The sequence below is a fragment of the Protopterus annectens genome, chromosome 5.part0 (assembly GCF_019279795.1).
Source record: "Protopterus annectens isolate FY-2018-M chromosome 5.part0, PAN1.0, whole genome shotgun sequence".
Classification (NCBI taxonomy): Eukaryota; Metazoa; Chordata; order Ceratodontiformes; family Protopteridae; genus Protopterus; species Protopterus annectens.
In genome coordinates this window covers 1,695,133,379-1,695,159,873 of record NC_056735.1, presented here as the reverse complement: position 1 = coordinate 1,695,159,873, position 26,495 = coordinate 1,695,133,379, and the positions used below count along the sequence as shown (strand labels likewise).

The following is a 26,495-nucleotide window of genomic DNA, read 5'->3' as shown; positions in this document are numbered from 1 at the left end:
AGAATTTATAGTAATTCCTGTCAGAGTTTCTGCTTGTAGCAGTGTTTATTTGGCTTCTATCTTTGACAATGCTTGTTTTTACTGTTTCTGAGGAAACTTTCAATATTTCAGAAGTGCATTGAGTATGTGTGCAGTGAGAACTGCATATTAATCTTGCCTGTCTTTACTTTGGTTACTCTGCCTTATTTTCAACTTTTGACAGGAAAATACTGCATGACTTGGGTTTTTCAGCATTTATACATTATTTACATATGTATGGCTCTGCTATGTGTGCTTTTAACATCAGATTTTGATTTTACTGAGAAAGAAGTTAATTTGAATGTCCTGAAGAGATTTTATTCTCTCTGACAAAAAAGTATGATTAAATTGCTATTAAACATTATTTTACATCAGTTTAACATGACTATTTGTGTGGAGCTAATTTTTAACAGTGATTTGACACATTGGTTGTTTTGGTGTTTGGACTTTGTATACTGGCAATTCTTTGACCTGTTAGTTGTAAAGAATACTGAACACGTCAAACTGTTTTTGTGATAATAGCACAGTTTGACAGAGTTTAGTTGTGTGAAGACATACTTATTACTAGAAACTTTAACTGCTTAAGTTTATTATTCTGGCTGGTGTTCTTGGCATTGACTTGATGGGTACTAACTCTGGTACCCCTCATCAAATCTGGTTGCACCTAAAAAGAAAACATAGAATAAAAATATGCCTCAGCCTTTGATTTTGTCGGGGCCACTAATTGACCCACACACCACCAAGCCTTTGTCCTGGCTCCCTGTAGTGTAGTCTTGCTGGCCACAATGGAACAGGGATTCAACATATCCTCTGGGGCTATTCCTATACCTAGCATAGAAATGGGAGAAGCAAACTCTTTAGGTGCAGGAGTTGTCATGGGTAAGAGACCCCTTGCCAGACATAATACACTGTTTCTAGATGCGTTATCTAGTAGTAAAGTTCACAAGAAAATGAAATGCAAGCTTCATCATACAACTGATAATCAGATTATAGCTGTTTATAACTATGATGCATTTTCATTGGATAAGAGTGCTCTGCAGATAGCTAACACTTGTGGTTGTGTTCCCATACATGACTCTAGCGCTAGTTTGACTAGAGACCTTTCTGTTTCAGAGAATGATGAGGAACCTGATGAGGACAATAGTGACTTCATACTTGAGTCTAAGTCCTGTCACTCTGATTCTTCAAAGGGTGAACCTAAGCTTAAGTCCAAACAAGTGTTTATGTTTCCTCATCTGATTGACAGATTTATTGATGTTTTGCTTGGGAGCAGTCAGGAACTGTCTCAGAGCTAGGCAGGGTATCTGACCTTATAGAAAATGAAATGCACAATCCTGTGGCTATACCCACTCTCTTACCAGCATTGGAAGGTGTTTATAAGGGTACCTGCAGGACACCAGTATCTATTCCAACAGTCCCTAAGAAGGCTTAGAGAAAATTTAAGGTCTACTCAGATAAGACAGGTCTCTTTTCTCATTTGACTGCTGACCCATCTGCGGTCTCCGTCAGTTGTCTGCTGAGATAAAAAGTCCTGGCTTCATCTAATGCATTGCCCCCTGATAAAGAGGGAAAATGGTTAGATCTTCAGGGCAAAAGAATGTCTCTTTCTGGCACTCTAGTCTTTAAAATGTTAAATTATCAAAGCTATATGTGGAAATTTATTTTACAGTGTATGAACAGTTTAGATTATTTTGCTGTGCCATTACTTGCAGAGCAGAAGTGTTATATAAATTAAATTGTGTCTAATTTGACTTGAATATGCATGTACAGTCTCCAGAAGTGCTGCTTTTTCTGTTTATTGAGACAATGAGCTTAGTTACAGAATCAGTTCTCTGATGATTTAAACCTGAAATTTTGAATGCACTTTTAGGTACTGAATTATTGTTTGCAGCCTCCTTCTGTTACACAGATTCTCAAACAGTGGGATGATACATGAAGATTAATGCATGAGATATCAAGGATGTTTTGTGTACCCAAGTTCTCTCAAAAAATGTGTTTTTCTTCAAGGAGCAGAACAAACAAAAAATCTGCAATCCAAAAGGAAATGGCTAGAGGATAATTCTTCAAAGCCAAACAAAAGGAGTTCCATTCTGAAAAACAGTCAACCTCCTCCAAAGGAATGACTATGCCAATTCACCAGAACATCCATACCCAGGCTTCTTTCTCTTCCTACTTCCCCCAGGCTCTCTCCCAACCCTGCAGCTTGGCCACAGGTAGTCTCAGGCAAATGGATTCTGAGAATAATTTGGAGAGGATACATTTGGCAGTGGGTAGAAAATCTACCCTCTTTCAGAAGAATTCCCCCACAGTCTCCAGACGAGCTTTTTCCTCCAGTGCATTATTACATGGTAGAAGCAGGGGTCCTAGAACCAATGCCAGCAGTATACAAGGGCAAAGGATTTTACTCCAGAATCGTTTTGCTACCAGAAAAGTAGCACTCAAGGAGACCTGTCCCAGATTTGTACTTTCTAAACATCTTTATAACAGTTCTGAAATTCAAAATGCTCACCTTACAGTCAGTTCTATTACTGCTTCCAGACCACTGTTTCATGATGACTCTAGATAACAAGGATGCTTATCATCATATTCCTATTACTCCCAATTTCAAGAAATGTTTGAGATTTGTTGTGTCTAACATACATTATCAGTTTACTGCATTATCCTTTGGGCTATCTACTGCACCTCATGTGTTTGCAGAGTATCTGGCCCTGTGGTTGCCTATTGCAGAACTCTAAGCATACACATTTTTCCTTATTTAGACAACTTGCTGATTTGTATAGATTCTGAATCCAGGTGCTTGGAAACCTTAGACAAGGTTGCATCCCTCCTTTCCCACTGGGACTTTAAAATGAACCTTCAAAAGTCCTTCCTCACACCCTCTGAACAAATTGTTTTCCTGTGGTATTTGATAGACACAGTAAAAATATGGCCTTCCTGCCAGAAGACAATGTTTTAAGTTATCAGGGCATTTTCTTGGCTTTCTCTCTTCCAGACATGGCCTCAACAAGAGAGTTCCTCAAAATTCTAGGTCTCATGGCATCAACGATTCTTATGATACCACTAGCCAGACTACACCTGAGAAAAGAATTGTTGAACCCAACACCTTCATCTCTTGGATTTCCAGGTACCGGTGCTAGGATTTGTGAAACAAGAACTACAATGGTGGAAGGATCAACTGTCTTTGAATCCAGGACTCCATTTCTCTCTCTTCAGAACCCAGTCCAGTCTGTCCAGATGGACGTTTCAGATTTTGCATGGGAAGTACTGTCCATGGGAGTTCAAGTGCATAGATTTGGTGTCCTAAGCACACACCAAAGCACATAAATGTAAAACAGATGTAGGCAGTGATACGTGCCTTAAAAGTTCTTTGCCACATATGGACATTGTGATGTGGTCCTGAAAACGCAAGGAAGTACAGGGTCATACCCTCTTTGCTGCTTGGGAGTAATGGCCTGGGAGTGGCTTCTAGTTCACTTTCTGACTATTCAGGCCTCATACATTCCATCAAAACAAAATACAGTGGCAGACAGACTAAGCAGATCCTGGGCAGATACTCGCAAATGCAAGCTTCATGCAGAGGTCTTCCCAGACTTGATCCAGATGTGGGGAACACCTGAAGTAAATTTGTTCACCACCTTTCAAATCAAACAGCTGAGAAAATTCTGCTCAAGACATTCTTGTAGCCATCTTTAAAAGATAGATGGTATATCATTCCTATGTTTGCATTTCTGCCATTTACAATGATTGCCATTGTGCTTCTAAATACTCAGAAAGAATTACCAAAAATCATTGTGTTAAGCACCTCTTGGCACAGGCAAAGTTGGTTCTACCTTTTAATGGAATTAGCCAAGAACATTTACCACAGACTGGATCTACTCACACAACTTCAGGGGATGAATATTACACTCCATGTTGGAGAAATTGCAGTTGACAGCCTGGATGATTCTATTTTGAGACCTTTTAGGCAGTTGATCGATAAGGATGTGCAGCAGGTATTTAAGGAGCCAAGAAAGCTGCAACTAGAAAATCTTACATTTACCAGAAGAAGAGGTTTTCTGGGTGGTGCCTAGCCAATAACAGAGGTCCCAAAAGGGTTTTGACCCCATTGGTTTTGAAATATTTGTGTGAGCTACTCACAGATGGTTTGTCATATGCCTTAAAGTGCATCTTGCAGCCATCTCCACTTGCCTGACCATGGATCGTCCTGCTTCATCTCTTTTTATGGTCAAACAGTTTATGAAAGGAGTGTGAATATGAGATCCCCTCAAAATCAAATTCCTCTTCCCTGGGCTCTCAACTTTATTCTAGAAAAATTGACTTTGCATCATGTTGCTCGTCCTTCTACACATAGAAAACAAAGCAGGTGGGGTAGTTAATTTAAGATGCTTTATTACATAGAAACACATCAGGCTGGATAGCAGCATTAATAAATTTAAACAAACTGATTAACAAACAGACCTTACACACATACATGCTTACATCTCAACAGCTTACTACAAAATGGCAGTCAGACTTGCACATGCTCAGTATTTATACACTTGTGCAAGTCCTTGGATAGCTTCTTAAAGAGACATACACACATTGATCTACATCCTCCTGCTTAAAAAATATTGCCCTTTATAAAAATAACATTGCAATTGAACATACATCAATATAGACATTCAGAAACAAACCCAGTGTTCATGTCCAAGTTGCTGTGTATCTGGAACATGTTCTGGAGATGCGATCGGATCTCGTAACATAACAATCAGGACTAGGTTTAGCAACAGGAACAGTCTTCAGTGAACAACTCGTATCAGGAACTTTAGGATTCATCACATGAATGGGGATACTCTCTGAAACTTCCACTGGAACTCTTACACAGGACAACTCACTCTGAGAGTCTTTCTCTCAAGCTATGTGCTGTGGTACATGCTCAGACACTGTTATCAAATGCTTCTGACTCCACCTGAAGTCAACTCCTTGTGATTCCACAATGTACGATCTTGGCTCTGGACAGATGTTCTTCACGACTCAGATCCGATCATAACCTTTGGACATTTGCATCCTTGCCACATCTCCCTCTCGTAATGGATTGAGCGGTTTGCTGGTGTAATCATAGTAGGACTTCTGGACTAGATGCTTCTTCAACAGATTGGCTTTCCCTGACCTGTTATTCTTGACACATGGAACCAACAATTGACTACTGATTGGCAATATGGTTCTGGTTTGTCTCAACAGAAGTCTCCGAGCAGATGAACCAAGATGTTTAACATGAGGAATATTTCTAAAATTCAAGAAGTTTAGGAAAGCATCACTATTGTCTCATTTCGACTTCTCTAGTAACTGTTTTGCACTTTGAACTGCACGTTCTGCCAACCCATTTGACTGAGGATACTATGGGCTACATGTGACATGAGTAAAGTCCCACTCTTTGGCAAATCATTTGAACTGCTGGCTTGTAAACTGCATGCCATTGTCAGAAATAACTGTGTGGACTACCATGTACTGCAAAATAGCACTTCAACTTAGTAATGACTCTAGTAGATGCTGATTGGGAAGTAGGTCAATTTTGAACCAATTGGAATAAGAGTTTAATAACACCAAATAATGTTGACCATTCCACTCGAAAATGTCTGTGGCTACTGTTGACCAAGGTAGTTCTGGAATCTGGTTTAGCTGAAGTGTTCCTTTCTGTCAATGTGGATTTGTGCTATTACACACAGAATAAGATGAACATACTGTCTCAATATCTTGTGACATAGAAGCCAAAATACTAGTCCTCTCACCCTTCTTTTGATAGAGACTGCTCTTGGATGTCCTTGATGCAAGATAGCAATGTACTCTTGTTGGAACAATAACTTTAGGACCTTTCATGATAATACGGGTGTCTGAAAAAATCTCATCTCTGTATGGAAAATAAGGTTGTACTTCTGGAGATAAACTAGATTGCTTTGGCGGCCATCCTTCTTTGAGGAAGTAGTTGAACTTCTGTAAGATTAGATCTGCGGCTGTGTGATCTCTGAGCTCATCAAGACGTGTGGAATAAAAATTGTCTCTGTGGTACTTCTGGGTAATCTGGTTTGCCTTTCTTGTAGACAAGACTGAAGTGATACGTTTGCAGTCTCAGCATCATGTGTTGTAATCTCGCTGGGGTTGTGTGGATAAGCTTTCTCAGAATAGTGTGTAGAGGTTGGTGATCTGTTTCAATCTGAATAGGTCTACTGTACACATAATCATGGAACTTGCACCCTCCAAACACAATTGCCAAAAGCTCTTTCTCTATCTGAGAATATTGCATTTCAGCTTGATTGAGAGTTCCGGATGCATAAGCAACAGGTTGACCCTCTTGTCGAATGACTGGACCAAGACAAGATCACATTTTGAAGCATCACATGAAAGAGTAACTGGCTTGTGGACGTCATAGTATCTGAGAGTAGTTGGACTGGCAATTCTCTGTTTCAGTACATCAAATGCTGTCCAGTGTTGGTCTAACCAAGCCCAAGATACATCTTTATGTGTTAGCTCTCTGAGTGGTGCTGATATTTAACTCAAGTCTGGAATAATCTTGTGTAGGTAATTGACCATGCCAAGAAAACTTTGCAGGGCTTGAACATTGTCTGGAGTTAGCATCTCGAGAATGGCTGTTTGTTTAGAAGGATCTGGTTGTAAGCCTGAACTTGTGAATAAATGACCAATGTAAGTGACTTCTTATAGCCTTAATTTGCATTTCTGTGGATTGAGCTTAAGATTCAAGATTCACTTGACGTGCCATTTCCAGAACATTTCTGAGGTTTCTGTCATGCTCAACTTCACCATTACCTCCTACCAGTATGTTGTCTACTATAATAGCACAATGATACCCAAAAAAAATTTGCTCCCTTGCACGTTGAAAGAATTCACTTGCAGAATTTATCTCAATTGGCATTCTCAAAAATCTGCACCTTCCAAACGGAGTACTGAAAGTAGTGAGCAATGAAGATTTCTTGACAAGCAAAATTTGCCAAAATGAACTCTTTTCATCTAAGACAGAAAAAGCAGTGGCATTTGGCATGAGAGCCGCAACTCCATTGCACGTTGAAAGAATTCACTTGCAGAATTTATCTCAAATGGCATTCTCAAAAATCTGTACCTTCCAAACGGAGTACTGAAAGTAGTGAGCAATGAAGATTTCTTGACAAGCAAAATTTGCCAAAATGAACTCTTTTCATCTAAGACAGAAAAAGCAGTGGCATTTGGCATGAGAGCCGCAACTCCATTGCAAGTTGAAAGAATTCACTTGCAGAATTTATCTCAAATGGCATTCTCAAAAATCTGTACCTTCCAAACGGAGTACTGAAAGTAGTGAGCAATGAAGATTTCTTGACAAGCAAAATTTGCCAAAATGAACTCTTTTCATCTAAGACAGAAAAAGCAGTGGCATTTGGCATGAGAGCCGCAACTTCTTCGACTGTGTGCATTGGATGATGAGGGCTTTTTAGTGCCTTGTTTAAATCTCGTGGGTCAGTACATATTCTGATGTCATCTCAGCTTTTCTTATGAGCTACCACCATGGAAGATACCCACTCAGTCAATTCTGTGACTGGAAAAATCACACCTTGTTGCATTATTTTGTCTAACTTAGCTTTGAATCTAGTCTGCATGCCTATTGGAACTTTTTTGGCTGGCCTGATAACTGGACTAACATCGGGGTCTAACTTCCTGGAGTATACAGCTGGACGCTTGCCTAATTTGTCTTCAAAAGGATCAGCATAGGTAGAAAAAATAGACTTTTTATGAACTTAGAGTAGTGGTCTTTCAAACTAACATAGTTAACTTCCTTGTCAAATGAAAGCAGTCCCATTTTCAAAGTGTCTCTGAGGCCTAATATTTCCTGGATGTGCCTCTTGACTACATGAAGTAATAAGACGTAGCTTTTCCCAGCAGAATAACATAAAAACATTACTGAGCCTTCTGTTTGAATCTCTTCACCCTCATAAGGAACAGCTTTGCACACTTTGTCATATCAAGCCTTTCACCCACACATACTCTAGCAAATGTTTCTGCAGACATAACATTGCACTTTGAGCCAGTATCAACTTTGAGCTCTATGGGTTTGCCATTTATCTGAACAGTACAAAATCTTGGCCCATAAATCAACTGCATTGACTGTTTCATTAAGCACTGACACACCACCAACATAAAAAGAATGAGAGCTTGACCCAGAGTCATGACTTTCTAATTGATCAACTCTTTTCTTGAAATGTTCCCTTTTAGTAAAAGCGCACACACATTCCTTTGATTTACAAAACCTTTTGAAATTATTCCATTTATTACATTTGTGGAATTGTTGACCAAAAGCTAAACATTTCTCTCTTTTAGATTCATGACTGTTACCACAACTATGACAGTTGACAATGAAATTAGGTTGTGGCCCATGCTTTGAGTGTGATGACTTGGTCTTATGCTTCAGTGAGGCTGTGCAAACTCTGGAAAAGCTTTAGGGTTTACCTGTGAGTATTGCAGGGGTTACAATAACTGCCTGGGCCTGTTTCTCTTAAGCACGTGCTGCATACTGTCAGTGTGAGGCTTAGAAGTTGCTGGAAACATGCCTCTCTCATTTGTAAGCATATCCGTGTGCTTTTCTGTGAGCTCATATATCTGACAAATCTCAATGGCCTTATTCAAAGTAAAATCACTGTCACAAAGCAAAATCTTTCTCACAGCATCATCTTTAATACTACACATGAGTCTGTCCTTTATCAACTCATCCCTTAAATCACCAAATCTGCATGTTTTAGCCCTATTTTTCAAGCTGATTATATATGCTGCATAAGTGCCTCTCCATTGTAATGTTGGTCTGGAAGTTGCACATTTCTCTAAATTTACATTTTAAGCACTCATGATCCTCCCTTGACTCAGCCAGTACAACAGTGTGACAGTTTTCCCCCTCTCCAGAAAAGATATCAGGTGCATACACAAATGAACATTCCCTTTCTATGACTTCTGACCCAGCTAAGTTAAGTAGAAAAAAATGCCTTTGCATGGTTATCTTTATCAGAAAATGCAGCCTGTATGAAAATGTCATACTGTTGCTCAAACACTCTCCAGTTCTCTGCAATATTATTATCAAACACTAGTGGACCAGGTTTTTGAAATCCTTCAGCCATGCCAACAAAGTATGCCTAAACACACTGAAAATATGGCCCATGTAATTATGTATGAACAAATTGCCTCTCAAAGCACTACAAACTGAATTCCTTTTAAAGGAGGAACATTCTCCAGGGGCTTCTGGATCTTTATCCTTCCATCTTCCATGTAGGGTAAGCTTTGACAATCTACCCAAAATGCCACAGAGGCAGTGGGAATGATGAACATAGCACAGCTGCATAAGTCCTGCTTACATGTAACAGTAGATGTTCAAATTCCTCATTGCCTCAGTGGCAGCATCAACCTCTTTGATTTGGTTGTTGCTGGATTTGTTTATTATATGGTCTTGCGATTGGCTGTGTATTTACTCTCATCAGATGATTATGACTTTAAACACTGTCTTTTCCTTCTTTCTGAAAAAGCCTGTGAAAGCTGAAGGCTTCCCTCATAGGATGCTCTCAACAGCCAATCAGCTGTCATAGGAAGAGAGAGAGAAGGAGGGGAATCTGAACTTTTGAAGGCTGGCCGGTGCTGGGTTACCTTGGCAGACAACCTAAAATTCCACTAGGGCATTGAGGAATTTGAACATCTACTGTTACTGCTAAGTTACTGCTAAGTAGGAGTTATACAACTGTACTTTCTGCAATGGATTCTGAAATAACCATATTTCCTGTCTGATGAATATTGATTGAGAATTAACATTATTTTAGGCCTTAGCACCCAAATGATTTTCCTGAAGTTTAATAGTAATCTTGTATAGATACACAATTTAACTGGCAGTGATATATTAGAGAGAGAAGTCAACCCATTTGGGCAGTAACCATTCCTCTGGTTCTACAACCTACTGGCTATTGTGATTTGCCAGTATTATATATATACCATAAGTGTTACTGAAAAAAATCTCTCGGAAGATCAGTGGAGGTGAGCATTTCTCAATGTTCATCATTAGATCACTGTTGCAAAAGCCTATGCTTTATGGGACATATCCTGCCAAAGATCAGATGAATGGCCAGCATCCAAAGCTTTAGGGCACCTTCCATGCCCCCTAACCACTGCAGATCCCAAGGAGAGCAATATAGCGACAGTAATTGTGACACCAAACTCTCAGAACTTTCTTGCTATTTTAGCTTGCTGCCTGCTGCAACTTTAAGAGATTGACATTCGCTAGTACTTCTTCAAAGTTGGTCAGATAACTACCCTGTTATGGACTACCTTTCATTTTCTGTGTTCTAGGATATAGGAAGATAAGTTAAAAAGTTAGAGAAGCCCAAAGAAACAAAGGAGGGAAGGAGGCTGAAGGGGGATAAAGGAGATGAGATGATAGAGTAGGATGGTATAGTTGTGCCAGTAGTACATTAAATTGCATGCAGCAGTGAGTTATGGCACACATTCATATAGCTGTATTAGTACCAGTTTAACCAGTGGTGGTGCAGGTGTGAGTGCAGAGCTGTTTATCTAGCAGGTGTAGCTTCAGTTGGCATTTAAAGTCTTTCAGGGTGCAAGCTGTTCTTAAGTGGGGCGGGATGGCATTCCAGCTATTAGCAATGCAGTGTGAATACAGGGAGTGTCGTGCAATGTTGTTAGATGTAATTATGTAGAGTAATGATTTGTTAGTAGAGTATGGGGCATATTGTTGATTAGTTATGAATGTGACTACTTTATTGTAATTTTGTTCTAATTTGGTTGATAGAGAAGAACTGAGATTGGTTAGGGTAGGATAGGCATATAATAAGGTGGAAAGAAAAAAAGAAGTGGCTATGTTTTGTCTAGCAGAGTCAGTAAGGTAGTGTTTTACTTAATAAAGGCAGCCTAGCTTTTGGTGTGACTTCTTTATGGGCTGCTGAAGGTAGAGATCAAATTTCAGGTGGTTGTCTATAATCACACCTAGTAGTTTGCTGTGGGATAATACCAGTTCCATATTGGTTTTGTAGGATGATAGCATAATAAATGTAGTTTTGGGAGGAGGGAGAGTTAGGAGTGAAAAGTAGTAGTTTAGGTTTTTTTTTTTTGGATTCAGACAGTGTTTTGAGCTGTGAAACCAGGCTTCTGTGAAGCAGAAGAATTTCTGGAGAGTGTTTGGAGTACAGGTGGTGTCCTAGCAGCATATATTGGAGTGGAGTCATCTGCCTATTGTACTATGGAGGCCTCTTTGGCTGCTGGGTTGTTGGTAAATAAGTTAAACAGTAGTGGTCCTAGAATGGAGCCTTGTTAAACTCTAATGTATACAGGACGGAAAGAGGAGAAATCTTCTTGCCATTTCACTGCTTGACACCCATTAGTGAGGTAACTAAGAAACTAGTTAAGTGAGGAGGGTGATTGCCCATAGGAAGAGAGTTTAGTTCGGAGAGTTTGATAAGTGACTGCGTCAAATGCCTTAGATTAATCCAGCAATAGGGCATAGGTTAGAAGACCTTAATTTCTATTGTGATTTATTATGTCTGTGAACCTTAGAAAAGCAGTAGTTGTACTGTAATTGGGTCTGAAACCATGCTGTGAGGGAGAGCAGAGGTTATGGGAAGTAATATATGTAGTAAGTTGAGAGTAAATACAGCTTTCCAGGACTTTGGATAAGGGTGAGAAGATGGCTCACTGGTGTATATTTTGTGAGACGGAAATTGGTCAGGGGCCATAGGTGTTGTCTTAAGGGAGCATAAGGAAGATTTAATTGTAGATGTTGGTACTGGAGTGAATGTGATGGTTTGTTGTGTCTTCAGTGGTTGGGGTGGGGTGGCTGGATTTGTAGTAGTTTTGTTTTGTAGGAGGGAGGTTACTGTAGTTATAAAATTAGAGTTAAACTGTGAAGCAATGCTTTGGTAGTTATTGGATGGAGATTGGCTGGTTGAGTTGATTTTCCAGGACTTGAGCAATGGATTTATGCATTTCAAAACTTTTCTGAATTGTTTGATGATAAATTTGGGGTGTTTCTATAATAAACTTTTTTTCTCTGTTTTATGCATTGTTTGATATGGTTCTTTAACTGCCTACATTGTTGCAGGGATATTTGAGACTTCGGGGCTTTATCTCTAAGTTGCATGAGTTGCTTTGTTTTTTTTTGTTTTTTTTATTTATTTATTTATTTTTTTTAGTTATATAAGAAGTTGGTTTGTTTTTAACTCTCTAAGTTTTAATGTTGCTTGCTCTGCCAAGATATTTTGAAATATTATATTAAGTGTATCTACTGCTTTACTGCTTCTTCAAGGAGGAGAGCTTTAAATAGGTCCCGGTTGATATGGGGCAGACTGGAAGTAAAAGTTTCTTTACTGAAGTTACTGACTGTGTTATAGTGATTAACCTTGTGGGACTGTTTGGGCTGTCTGATTATACAGCTTAGCTGGTGGTCACTTAGGGTATTGGTTAGGGTGTCACTTGTGGCAACATTGCTTGTGATGCATGTCAGAATCCAGTCTAGGATGGATTCTTTAGATGTGGCCTTGTTAATTCTAATTGGAGTATTGATCAGTTTAGTGAAGCAATATAGCTGAATTCAATCTGTTGGGTTTTCTAGGGCTGTCTTTTGCCCATCTCTGTTAACATCTCCTAGAAGGATGGTTGCCCTGTCTTATGCTGGATGAGATCCAGGTGAGGATCTCTTCCAGGATGGGAATGTTGTTACCAGGTAATATGTATAGACCTATGATGACAGTTGTGAGTTTTCAGTCTAAGGAGTGAGATGAGAAGTTCAGCATTGTTAAAAGTGGATATAGCATCATGGTAAGTGGACAGATCTAAAACATTTCTGTATAAAAAAGCAACTCTGCCTGCTTTTTTGCTAGTTCTGTCTAGTCTACATATACTACAGCCTGGTGGGTGTAGTTTTGTATCTTTGGTAATTGGCTTTAACCAGGGTTCTGTGACTATGAAAAGTTTAAGGGAGTAGTGGGCTATACAGGCATGAACTTCTGTTTTTTTTTTTTTTGTTTGTTTTTGTTTTTTTGCTAGAGACTTCGTAGATTACTGTTTAGTATTTTAAGTACTAGATGGTTGGAGAGGTAGCCTGTTGTTGTTTGAGGATATGTGGTGGCTGGTTTGGTGGGGTCTAGAATTAGATGAGTTGGCCAGGACTGGAATATTTATCACTTCCCAGTATGATTGCCCAGTTAGCAATGTAACTATTGAAAAGCCACTTATATTCGGGCGTCAGTATATAGATGATTTTGGATAATGGAGCATGTGCTGCTTGCTTGTATTTTATGGTGCTAGTGAAATTAATGTTGAGTAGGCTGGACAAGATATTAGAGGCATGTGTTGTGGTACTTGGTTTATGTATTGTGTGGTATGTGCAAGTAAGTAGCAGTGAGAAAGACAGAGAGACTTGTGATAGCTGGTTGAAAGTGTTAGTATATTGAGAAATTCTAGTGAAAGTAGATTTAGTAGCATTTTTGGGATTCAGAAGAATGTAAGGCTAAGTGATAGTGTGTGGTGGGAGGAGCATAGGTAGCAGAGATTAATGGGAGGATTGAAGTAGAGTAGAATGATAGGTAGGATTGATAGGTAGGTATTTAGATTGATAGGTAGGATTGATAAGTAGGTGTAGGGAAATATTGGTATGAGTGGAGATATATTTATATGGTGAGGAGTCTGTTAACATGGTAGAGCAGGTATGGTAAGGAAGGGTAGTATGAAAAAGTACTAAATTAATTTTGTATGGATGTAGAGAGACTGAGGGTAGAGGGTATAAGCAGTATAGAGAGATAAGTGGAAGCCTATGAAATTATAGAGGAATAGATGAGAGATCAGTATTAATCTAGTTGTAGTACATGAGAGATTATTACAAGGATGAAAGGAACTGGAAGTTTTGCTCAGGCGTGCAATAGAGATAGAGATGGAGAGGGGTCTGAGCAGGAGAGGATATATAGTGTAAAGCACTATGAGGGTAGAATGGCAGTTGGGAATGATTCTAAACATTAAATGGAAATAGGAAAGAGGAGAATAGAAACAAAAGTGTTTCTTTGATAGTAGTAAAGTTGTTTGGGAAGGGACAGGGAGTGGCTGTCATGACTGATAGGGGTATGTGGGAAGTATAATGGTATAGTAAGGTGAGGTGCATGAGAATTGAGGGTAGGATGTGGGGGGGGGCAAAGCAAAGCCAAGAATAGTGGGCTTCTCGCCTTTAGGCCATTTATTACAGAGAGCAATCATTTTATGGCCGGTGCTAAACAATTAGCAAAGAGGCACAAAGTTGAACAGAATTTCTTACATTTACTAAATGCAGACAAAGTAAGCTAGGGACATGAAGCAAATGGCTTACACAGTGTAATCTAATGGTCACGTGACAGGACAGTTGCCACTTTCGTAAGTTCTTCTTTGGGTATGATGGCAGTAATAAATGCACTCAAATCTCTAAACCATATTTGAATTTCAGGCCCTCTACTGGTAATCACAGACAATACCACAGTGATATGGTACATTAACAATCAAGGGGACAATATCCTATCTCCTTTGCAGATTTACTATGGTAGCCCGGGAGCAGGCAGCTCAGCACAATCTGTCTGTCTGTCCATCCAGGCTACTTACATCCCATCAGAGCAGTATGTTGTAGCAGACAAGATGAGCAGGATCTGGACAGATCTTCATGAATGGAATTTATCCAGCTGTGGGGAACTCCTCAAGTTGATCTATTGGCTTCCTTTCAAAACATACAGTTAAATATATTCTTCTACAGGACTCCTTCCTCAAAGGCCTGAAAAACAGATGGCTTTTTATTCCCATTGTTGGGATATTTCTGCATACTTTTCTAACCTTTCCTCTAATAGCCAGGTTTCTTCGAAAGCTCCAAAAAGACTCTCCCAATGATAAATTTAGCAACCTCCTTTTGGCCCAGGCAACAGTGGTTCTTCCTTCTTTTGAAAATTGCCAATGGCGATTAACACAAGCTTTCCAACAAGCTTTCTCACAGCATACTTATTCGCACAACACAGGGATTCATTGATCCACCCCAGTCTTCAATTTCCTCAACTCACTGCCTGAATGATAGAATTTTAATACCTTCAAGTATCTTTTTTCTGAGGATGGGCAGCAGATATTAATAGAGGCTAAGAAACCTGCTACTACAAAAATCACATTTTGCTAAATGGAAAAAATTTTCTAGTTGCTGCCAAAGCAAGAACTAGGATCCTTTTAAATTTCCGACACCTCTGGTTATACAGTATTTGTGTGAATTATTATCCTGTGTCCTTTCTTACTCTTTTGTCAAGATTTGTCTGCTTATGGATCCCCCCTTCTCACTTGGCCTACCTCAAGTAAAACAGTTTTTGAAAGGTGTTTTACAGATCCATCCACTTAGAAGAGAGATGGTTCCTTCTTGGGATTTTAACTTTGTACTGGAGAAACTTACACTTTTTCCTTTTGAACATATTCATGGGGGTGAGTCGAAGTTCTTATCTTGGAAAGCAGTGTTACACATTACTCTGACTTCTTCGAGAAGAATGTCAGAGTTACAAGTTCTTACATGATTCAACCCTATCTCATCTTTAACAAAGATAAGATAACTTTAAGAACCAATCCTTCCATTATGCCTAAAGTGGCTTCAGAGTTTACATTGAGCCAGGTTATTCATCTCCCTGTTTAATTTTCAGAACCAAACAAGTAAGTAGAAAGAATCCTGTGTACTTTGGATGCCCACAGGCAACTCAGATACTACATGGACAGGACAACTGTTTATTTCCTATGAAGGTAATAAAAAGGGATAATCATTGTCAAAACAGCCAATTTCTAAGTGGTTGTCTTATGCCACTGCCGTTTGTTATTCACACCATAATAAGGCACTTCAGGCAAAGTCAGGGACCACTCTACAAGGGCTTTGACTACTTCTGTGGCTTTTTAGAGGCAGCAACTTGGTATTCTGTGCACATTTACCAAGCACTACAAGCTGTATTATTTATCTAGCTTCAGAGCAGGCTTTCTAGGACTTTTCTTACAGGGCTCTGTACTAATGGTGAACATAGTGTAATTGTGTAAGTAAACGTAATATAACAGTAGATGTTCAAATGCTAGTTGTTTTGTTATTCCAGGGTGCTTTTGTCATTCCTTTCTTTTCCTAATACATACCAATATGGCAGAGCTCTAGCCTGAGGCAAGAAGCACCCTGTCTACTGTATTTTTATTGATCTCCTCAAGCTCTACCGAGGTTAGGGCACATTAAAGGTTCCCTAAAGCTTTGGAAGATGGACAGTTATCTGATTCTTGGCAGATTACATCTGACAGTTGGTGCAGAGGTTAAACCTGAGAGCTGTAGTTCCAATGCTGTAAGGTTTGATACCTTCAGCCTTTGTTTGTCCCATACATCTCAAACTCTTAGTGCAACAAATTTGGACAAAGGCTGACAGAATAAGGGGACAAAGGCCGAATAATAGGAACAGATTTTACATATTGCTCTTATGAACTTAAAAAGTTGCTAGAGTAACAGGGTTTGTATTAATATACATTTTCTGAAGGATTTGAAGTCTGAAATTCAAACGTATGTCATTATTTAGTGATTTCAATCATCACATCATCCCAATGATTTGCCAGAAAACCACATATTTTATGAGGAATAGACCAAAAATATGAAGCTAAAATCTGGGCAGTTCAGAGTTATGGTTTGCCTACTGTGTGACCTTGAGCCGGTCACTTAACCAAACATTGCTCCCATGTCACTCTTGAAAAAGGACTGTGTCTCCAGTGGACCTACCTGGTTAACAAATAGGATTATTTTATAGCTGAGGCTACTGCAACAGTGAGATATTCAAATATATACTGTTACGGTAAGTTTACTTACACAACGGTACTTTCTTTATTATATACAAGATTCAGTATTTTGCATTTCAAGGCAAGGGATTGTTTATAGTTTATGGAAGTGTTAGTGCTAATGATAGAAAGGGAGAGAATGTGATATTTTACAAACTTATAATGCCCAAAGTTAAAACTTACTGCTTCCCTTTCTCATACATTAACCAATTTGGTGAATATATCACATAGCCATGGTTTCTTTTTATATCTGCAGTGCATTTTATTTCAGTACCTTAAAATAAAATGTCAAGGAATTAAGCATTGTTATTCCTTCTGTGGTGGTCATTTAGTATTTTTCCTAATTCTTGCAGAAGAAAACCCAAGGTCCACCTTTTGGCAGTGTGATTGAACAAGGGTTATTTGTCCGACAACAACAACAGTTTAAAGCCCATGCTGCTGTACTGAAATGTCCCAGTATCCTCCAGGTCCGGCAGCTAATCCAGCATCAACCAATAAACAAAGAACTGAGGAGCAAGTTACTGCATTCCCTGAAGGTAACATTATGAACTTTAATTTTTGAAATTATTTTGACTTACAGTCTTGAGGAAATAACAAAAACTGTAACTTTCAGATGCCAAGCAATGTAGCTATCAAAATATTAACACTGCTCATCCATGTAGTTTGTTGCACAGGTCATAAAATATGTTTCTAGTATTTTCTACAGTACTGATGAATAGTATTCACAGGTTTGTATTTTTATAACTTTCTGTACCCAAAGAACTTCTTAACATGTAGTACCGTATCACTTAAAGACATTTGGAAAAACTTCATTTTTTGCTCATTCATCCTCACCTGTCTCTTTGTCTCCTTTCCTTGAAGCACACCTCTCAACCTTTTATCACAAGAAATCTAGACAAAGCCTAAAACAATGGGGGGGGTCAAAGGCCCCAAAATAGGGAAAGATTTTAAATATTGCACTTTATAAACTTTAAAAAAGTTGCTAGAATAACAGGTTTTGAATTGCCATGTATTTTCTGAAGGATATAAAGTCTGGAACTCAAATTCTTTGCCAGGAAACCACAGATTTTAGGAGGAACAGTCCAAAAATTTAAGGCAAAAATCTGTACAGTTAAGAGGTATGCCTTGACGGCACAATCGTCTGATATGCCAGATGCCATATTTTTTCAGTGACTAAATGCATTGGTAATTGTACCAGCAACAGCAACATTTACACAGTTTCAGACTTAGTCAAGTTTTTAACCTTGGTTTAATTCTAGCCTTGAATTATTTATTAGAAATCAGAACACCTCTAAACTATGTTTTTAAGTAACCATAATTTACCATAGATATGAAAGAAGCAAGAATAAGTTAACCTAATGATGAACAAAGAGACTGTTACAGGGTTTTGTTTTCAACTTGTAGATCATAGAATACAATGAAAATTAAAATGTGGGGCAATACTTTTTTAAAAATATTTTTATACTAAATATTTATCTAACAGCTTTCATTCACTACGGTGGGCTGAGACACAACCTTTCATCTTGAGGGTGAGATTAACTATGAATTATAGTCAATAAATGGGTAAATACATTTCTTAGTGATCATAAGCCATGATTCTTTTTGCCTTACTTGTGCTGATACTTCTGTCCTGTGATGTCTCCTTCTGCCCAGTCATTATCCCTGCTTTATGTCACTCACTTCTGCCCACTCCCCTCCACCCTTTCTTGTTTTCTGGAATCTTCCTCTCCTTTGTTAATTCCTTTGTTACACTTACCCATTTATTAGCATCTCTGTCATTAGGTAGTATTGATTTATTGCCTCCCCAGGTATCTGTTAGCCATATAACTTACTAGCTGAGAAAGTTGAATTACATTTTTCATCTTCTCTTTTTTTCTACCTCTCTGTTAGAACTGCACCTCTGATCTTATTATATAAAAACATCATAGACCTGCTTTTTATTTATTTCAGTTTATGGTCATATAGCACCTGATACGCTTCTTTTTGCAACCATGATACCTCTCCTACCAATTGCCACTTGCCATGCACTGCTTCCTCTTGGCAGTGGTGGCAAATAAGACCATCTACAATGGCAGATGGCCATAAGAGTTATACCCGAGGCATGAAGTCTTTGATGACTAAATATGCCATGTAAGCCCATGCATGTTACTCCACCTACCTATTGTAAGGTAGCTAAATGTTTGAATGTACTTATGGTTGAAATAAACTGATCAAAAATGTATTTAAGTTAATGTTTCTAAAGCTCCCACAGCTTCATGTAGTAGTTCACTCCACCATGAGAATTGTTGAGAGAGAGCCATCTTGCCCGAAGTTTTTTTATTTAGAAGGTACAAAATCACAAACTGTAGAAGATGTTTTCAGCTGAATCAACTATAACCACAATGCACAATTATGTGTTCGGTCCTGGCCTTTTTGATACTCTGCATTTCTGAACTGTGTTGCAGTGTTGGTGAGTGTTGTCCCAGTTGCTCAAATGTGAGTTGACATTGCATTGAGAAAATTACATATCCTCCTCCAGAATGAGAGAGATGGAGCCTGAGTACCTCTTTTTCAGACTTCAGTAAATGACAGTAGAGCTTGGCACTATCCTACTGTATCACAGAACCTGCTAACTCCACATTAATTTTTTAATAAATGTGGAGCTTATTGCTAAGTAATCACTTTAAAACCTTTTTCTCACATGCATTCCCACAACGTGTCCATCTTACCTTAAAATTTGAATAAAAGTGAAAGTTAAAAGAGCAAATTATGTTTCTCCCTTCATTGATTACAAAACTGAAAATTGTTATCATATGAGGTTTGGTATAGTAAACTGGCCTATGCAGATGAGCTTGATATAGTAAACTATACTATGCCAGTCAACTTATTTGCTTTTGGATCACATACATTTTGAAACTCATTTATGAAACCTGTGAATTGATCTCTTGAGGCACATGTTATATATAAGGTAAATATATGATACATTCATTATCAAGTAATTTTCGCCATGGTGATCCTGACAGTTCAGTAGACTGTATTATAAAAATAAATATTCATATAGGATATATAGAAAAACAATTAGATCTGATATAAACAAAACTAGATAAAAAAGCAAGGGGGTTGTATTAGTAGAATAAAATTAAGAGAAGTAAAGCATGTGTTGTAGGTGGATTGGGCACTCTAAATTGGCCCTAGGCGTGAGTGCATGCATGTGTGTGCCTTCTGTGGAAGGTTGGGTGCCGGGCTGGCAACTCAACACCGTAAAACTCCACTGCCAATCATGAGCAGACAGGTGATCTGCTGTGGCAACCCCTAACTTGGAAAAGCTGAAAGAAGAAGAAAGCATGTGTGCAAGTTTAAGTTAGTGATTAGACATAAAGATAATAAGAGATAATTATGCAGTTATGTTAAAGCTAGTAAGAAAAGCTCTTATAGTCTCTAAATGTACTTTTGTACTAGTAAAATAACTGATTATAGTAAGCAAGAATAATTGTTTAATTGGGATTGTACTTCTTGTTTTTCTTGGTCCTTTCTTAATTATTTCAGTATTACTACCTTGGCATTACATCCATATATTTCTTCTGACATAATCTGTATTGCATTATGGGAAGTCAAATCAACTAGTAGTATGGAAGCTGATGATTTAGTGGCTGTTCCTGTTACTTTACTTAGGGAAAATCTGATCCTAGAATTGGATTAATAATTATGTCATTCATGGAGTACTCTGATCATGCTCTGAAAATGAGAGAATAACCTTGTTATAGCTAGGTTTCTATTGCAGGAAATATACTGTTATAAAAGGAAAACAACCTTGCACTGCCACCCTGATGACAGACACTGCCACATGAATGGCTGTGAGAAGCAAATTGCAGTGCTACTTATTCACCGGCTTTAAAAGTTGTTAATAGATGTCACACTGCTACAGAACCTAGTTCATTTATTTATTTGCATATTATTTTGGAGAGTTAGTTGAAGTTCCTATTGTGTTGCAAAAATATGCTTGGGTTTCCAATCATAACGAGGTTGTTATATGTTTGAAAAGGGAATGTCAAAAGCTCATGGTAAATTTTTTTCACATCCATTTCTCAAACACATAATAGCATGAATATCATCAGAGACACAACCATAATTCACTGCATTGAAAATGGATGATACATTTCTGGAATTTTGGTTAATAGGTATATCCTGGACTAATGACAACCAGTGCCTTTATAAGCCTAGCAGTGCAATCTAACCCAGTTGAGTCCCTGTGTATCATGTGCATTTATTAGGAGGGAGTGTGTTAGTTAGGAAGTTTCTTTGTTGATGTTGTTCCCATTTTTAAAGATATGCCAATGACTGATGTTAATACCTATAGACCTATTAGCTTAATTGATGTCCTTTATAAAATTTTCAAATGAGGAGGTGTCCTTTTATTGCAGTTTTAGACACAAACCTAACCTTTTTAGCCAAGAATTAAATCAGTATGGTTTTGTAACCTTCTGTATGTCAAGACATATTTGACTGAGACTTACAGTTAAAGTCAGGCTGTGGTTATTAGCCTTCCTATGGCTGTCAGGCTGTCATAGATCTTAACTTCACATAGTTGTTCAGCTTCATACCACAGACACATTAATTTAATATTTATATGTATATATATATATATATATATATATATATATATATATATATATATATATATTCATATATATATGTATATATATATATGTATATATATATATGTATATATATATATATATATATATATATAGGATCACTTCGGAATACCAAAACTCCACAATCCCGAAACTCTAAATCCTGAGAACCAGAATCTCGAGATTATGGAATCTCGAAAAAAAAAATCAAACTATTCTAACCTGTATGCAGGGAGGCAAGCCCTTGCCCCCCCCCCATCCCCTGAAACTTAAATATGCCAACTCCGACATCGCACTACAGTGGAGTGAACTGCAAATTACCCATTCTGCACTGAACAGCAATCCCCATTCACTACTTTCAAGATTCTGAAATCTCGAGATTCTGATCCTTGGGATTTAGAGTCTCGGGATTGTGGAATTTCTGTATTCCGTAGTGATCCCATAAATATATATATATATATATATATATATATATATATAATCTGAGTAAACTGTTGACTGACTTGCAGGAAGCAAAGGGTACTGATTTGTTATACTTATTTTGTCTGGTCAATTGTGAACAGAGGAGTTCCTTAGAGAAAAATATAGGATCCCTGTCTGTGTAATTTTATTAATGTCTTTAATGTAGTTTTCTCTTTGTCATACATGGGTGCAAGATAGGTTAAAACATGCAGTGGTAAAGATCTTACTAACTTACAACTTTCTTTATACATATAGTAGTTTGTTAATGAAGCAAACAGAATTTAAATACTAAGAAATGTGCAATTATGTGCTTTGGAACAACTTCTCACCACAATCATTTATGGGTGGAGAGAGTTTGAGTGCTGAAAGTTCATTTAAAGATGTTAGAATTGTTACTCAGAATTATTCACTGTAATAACGCTAATATAAAAATGCTGTCATATTACTAACTTAATTTTGGGACTATTTTGTGCTCATAAGGAGCATTGCTGCCAAAACTACAAATAAATTAGTTCAAGGAAGGCATTTCTTTGTAGTCTTAATATTGTTTCAGCAGTCAGAAGTCCCTAGCAAGATATAAGTTGTTGTCTTCAGCCTTGGCCTTCAAAGGGAGTATGGCTACAAAAGAGAGCACATCATGTTCCCCATTCATTTCTTTTTTTGCTGCCTAAAGTGAATGGTTTTATGTTGCTCTTTGCCTGTTTGTTTGTTGCCCACACCTAGTGCTCAATCCTGACATTGCTAAGTGCATTTTTCTTATTATTCTTTTTTGTTTGCCAGTAATATCTTTATTATTCTCAGGATCATACATTTGTAGATTGACACATAGCCGGCCTTAGGCATAGGCCAACTAGGCAGCTGCCTAGGGCGCCGCTGTAGCAGGGGCGCTTTTCCAGTAATCTGGATGGTGTAGGTATGCCAGGATGGGGGCACCATGTGGTGTGGTGGGTGCTGTGGAGCCCTTTTACCTAGGGCACCAGTTGATCAAAGGCCAGCCATGGATTGACACTAGGCTATCAGTCACTGAGGCCAGTGAGAGTCTAGCCAAATGATTTAGTAGTGTTCACAATGTTCATCTAAAGTGGCTATCGAGGACTATACAGGGGAGAATTTATGTCTGCCATCTAGTTGTCATGATAAAATTTGAAAGTGATCAGAGCACTGCTTTGTGTAACAAGTAGCTGGACTTATTTGCAGATTTAAATTGAGATCCTTGGTATGTGTGTTTGAGGAGCTGTTGGTTCTGCAGAGGTGCAAGAGGTCAAACATGGCAGGATCTTGCCTGTCTTGAAAAGCATGGCAAATGTCACCGTAAATGGGAATTGTGACACATTGATAATTCAGCATACTGGGACTGTCTGAAAATACTTCATGCTTTATACCTAACATTTTATTCAATGGCTAATGCAGTGATTTTTCAATCATATAAGGTCTGCCTAAGGAATACCTAGTGAAAGTTTGAGATTTATTTTTCCTGTTAAGCGATGCTAGTGAATGTTTCAGATGTAATTGTAGAGCCCTTTTTTTGCAAAAAGAAAACTGTTTAGAAGTCACAATTTATAAAGAAGAGTTGTACAGTGATGATACACCAGCACAGAAATATACAATAAACGTGTTAAATACAGTACTTGCCTTCTTTCTACCAGTTTACACCCTATTTGTTAAGAATAATGTGATTAAATCTCAGACTTTCACATCTAAAGACTGAAAATCATCTTTCCAAACAGCAGGAATATGCACAACTGTTTTTCATTTGTGAATATGTTTACATTAACAATAATAAAATAATTAAATAAATAAATAAAACTGATATGATAACTCGGGGAGATCAAGGGAGAACAGGAGAATAGTGTCTATACTTTTTTGTGTAGTGTCAGTACTGAAAGAAAACAGATGGACCCAAATAAGGAAGAATGTTATAAGCTTACTCTTTTCTAACAAAATGTTCACCATTAACAGTTTTAAAGCCAACAACTGGCATATTCTTTTGGGAATGCTAAGTCAGTTAAAATGACTGAAACACCCAGTGGCTAAACAGTTGTATTATTTAAGTTATCTGATTACTGTAATGCACAAAGAGTGGTGTACTTGGATGTTGTTGTGTCTTTCTGCTTTTCCCAGTTAGGGGTTGCCACAGCGGAACTCCGGTCCGCTGATGATTGGCAGTAGATTTTTACGTGCCGAGTTGCCAGCTCTGATGCACAACCTTCAATGAAGGTACGCCCATTCACGCATATCTCCACACAGAAGACGCTCTAGCTGAGAATCGAATGAGACGTCTTACTGTGAGGTGACAACGCTACCGCAGCACCACCACCGCAATAGTGGTGTACTTGGATACCTATGAATAATGAGTTTCTTCTTATGCTTGGAAAACTTTGGCCTTTGCATGAAACAGTTTGTGAACACCTTTATGCTGGTAGAAGGCAAAGAAGTGGCTAATGCCTGTAAATAAGCATAGTTTGGAATGCATTGATTTTAATCTTTTTTTTTTCAAGTGATAATTATAGGTTATTGGGATATAGTCAACTAAATATAATCAAAAGACCCAAATGTTGACATTTGTAATATCAACCACAAAACATCAGAAACACAAATGTCAACACATTACTGTACATATGCCAAGCAATAACCTTGGCACAAGCAAAACTGAAAAAAAAAATAACATAAAAAAATTTTAGCATGGGGCAAGCCATCATGCACCCCCCATTTAGGATGCTGTGTCACCCACACCCCCTGCTAATGATATATTTATATACTAAAACAGTGATCACACAATATCAACTCTGAGAATTGTGTAGTCTCAAGCATCTGTTGGCCTTTTGCTTCATCAGCCAAATTTTGTCATCTGAACAGATGCTACCCATAATGACATTTAATTAAAACATGGCTCCCATTTATAGATATAGAGAGAGAGATGGCTATAGAAAGAAAAAAAATGTGTGTGTGTGTGTGTGTGTGTGTGTGTGTGTGTGTGTGTGTGTGTGTGTGTGTGTGTGTGTGTGTGTATATATATATATATATATATATACATACAGAGAGAGAGAGAGAGGGGACAAATGTTTTAACTACTATAACATTATGTAGTGCAACAATATCAACATATTTACCTTTTCTAATCTAAAAAATACTTGTAAACTTAGGCAATAATTTGCAGGCTCTAATGTATTTGGAAGCCACTGTCACCAACCACATCAGGAATTATATTTTTCAAATTAATCCACTGGGCAATACTACGAAATTTCATTAATGAAAACAGTATGGAAAGTAGAAATTAGTTACTGTTTTAATCTGTTACGCAGCGGTTGCCATAGGAATTGCACAAGTGAAACATATGTATTACAGCTGCATTACCTATAGGCTGAAAGAATGTTAGTACCTTTGTGAAGCCTATTAGTTTGATTAAATGTTGAAAGGATATGACAAGAAAAGTGAACATATTATAAACTTTAAGAACTACTGGTGTCTTACTATCTAAAATGGTACTGCAGATGGAATACTCTGATAGGAATAAGTTAGAATATATTAAATGCTTGGCCAAAGTTAATAGTAAGTTTCTTTGCAAAAAATGTGTCAACATTGTTTAACAACTTATAGAATCTAGTGATGAAGTACTAGCTAAGCAAATCTAGAAGTTGGAACTCCAACTGTTCTTATGAGATTATTATGTAGAGCATGAAAATCTTACTGATTTGGGTGACCATGTAAATTTGGTCACTTTAAAACTTGTCATCATGTATGTTTCAGCTAGATTTTGTTGACAACATGATGTGATGTAGAAAAATGTCTTAAAATGTTTACATCTTGACAATTGCCATTTTTTACATAAATGATCATTTCAAGTGTGCTCATTTTAGGTCCTTGCAAACAGAATTCCAACATTTTCAATGTTATTTGGGTAATAGTCAATGTTATTTTAAAAGCAATGTACTCCCTACACACACACACACACACACACACACACACACACACACACACACACACACACGCGCGCGCGTATGCGCGCACAATTTAGGCTTGATTTATAGGTAAAACCTTGCAGCTTTACAGGTGTTATACTTATCAGATGAGGGAAGCATGACTGATATGGATACATTTAGTTTGTACCTAGAGATCTTAGAATACGTATTGATGGTTTTTAGTATTTTAAAATGTCAGAAAAGGCCTGTTTGAAATCATTATTAATGTCATCAATGAGTGCTGTGAAAGGGACTTCACTGCGGTTGTGGAATATTAACAGCAGATATATAAAAATAAAATATAAATATTTGAAAATAGTGGGGAATTGGGAAACCTTGTCTCAAGCCATTTTAAATATAACTTGGATGGATAAGCAACTGTTAATGGATAACTAAGTGAGAAGGTTTGAATAGATCACCTTTAAATCATTTATAAATGTTGAAGGGAAGAAAAATGTTTCCATAATTCTGAAAAATAAAGTATAATTCATTCAGTCAAATGCCTTGGACACATCTTTTGTTACTTTTTGAGCAAATAAAGGGAATCCATTTTTACCATTTGATCAACAGTTACTTGAGTAGCCAGAAATCCTGATTGGTAAAGAGACAT

General features: G+C 37.8%; 1 protein-coding gene across 1 annotated transcript in view; it reads left to right on the top strand.

Annotated features, from left to right (window-relative positions):
• Positions 1-26,495, top strand: part of SPAG17 (sperm associated antigen 17) — a 3,638,922-nt gene that overhangs the window by 2,831,880 nt on the left and 780,547 nt on the right. The window contains exon 36 of the mRNA XM_044071485.1: positions 17,205-17,387. Coding sequence (XP_043927420.1) covers positions 17,205-17,387 — 183 coding nt within the window. The remainder of the gene's footprint in view (positions 1-17,204; positions 17,388-26,495) is intronic.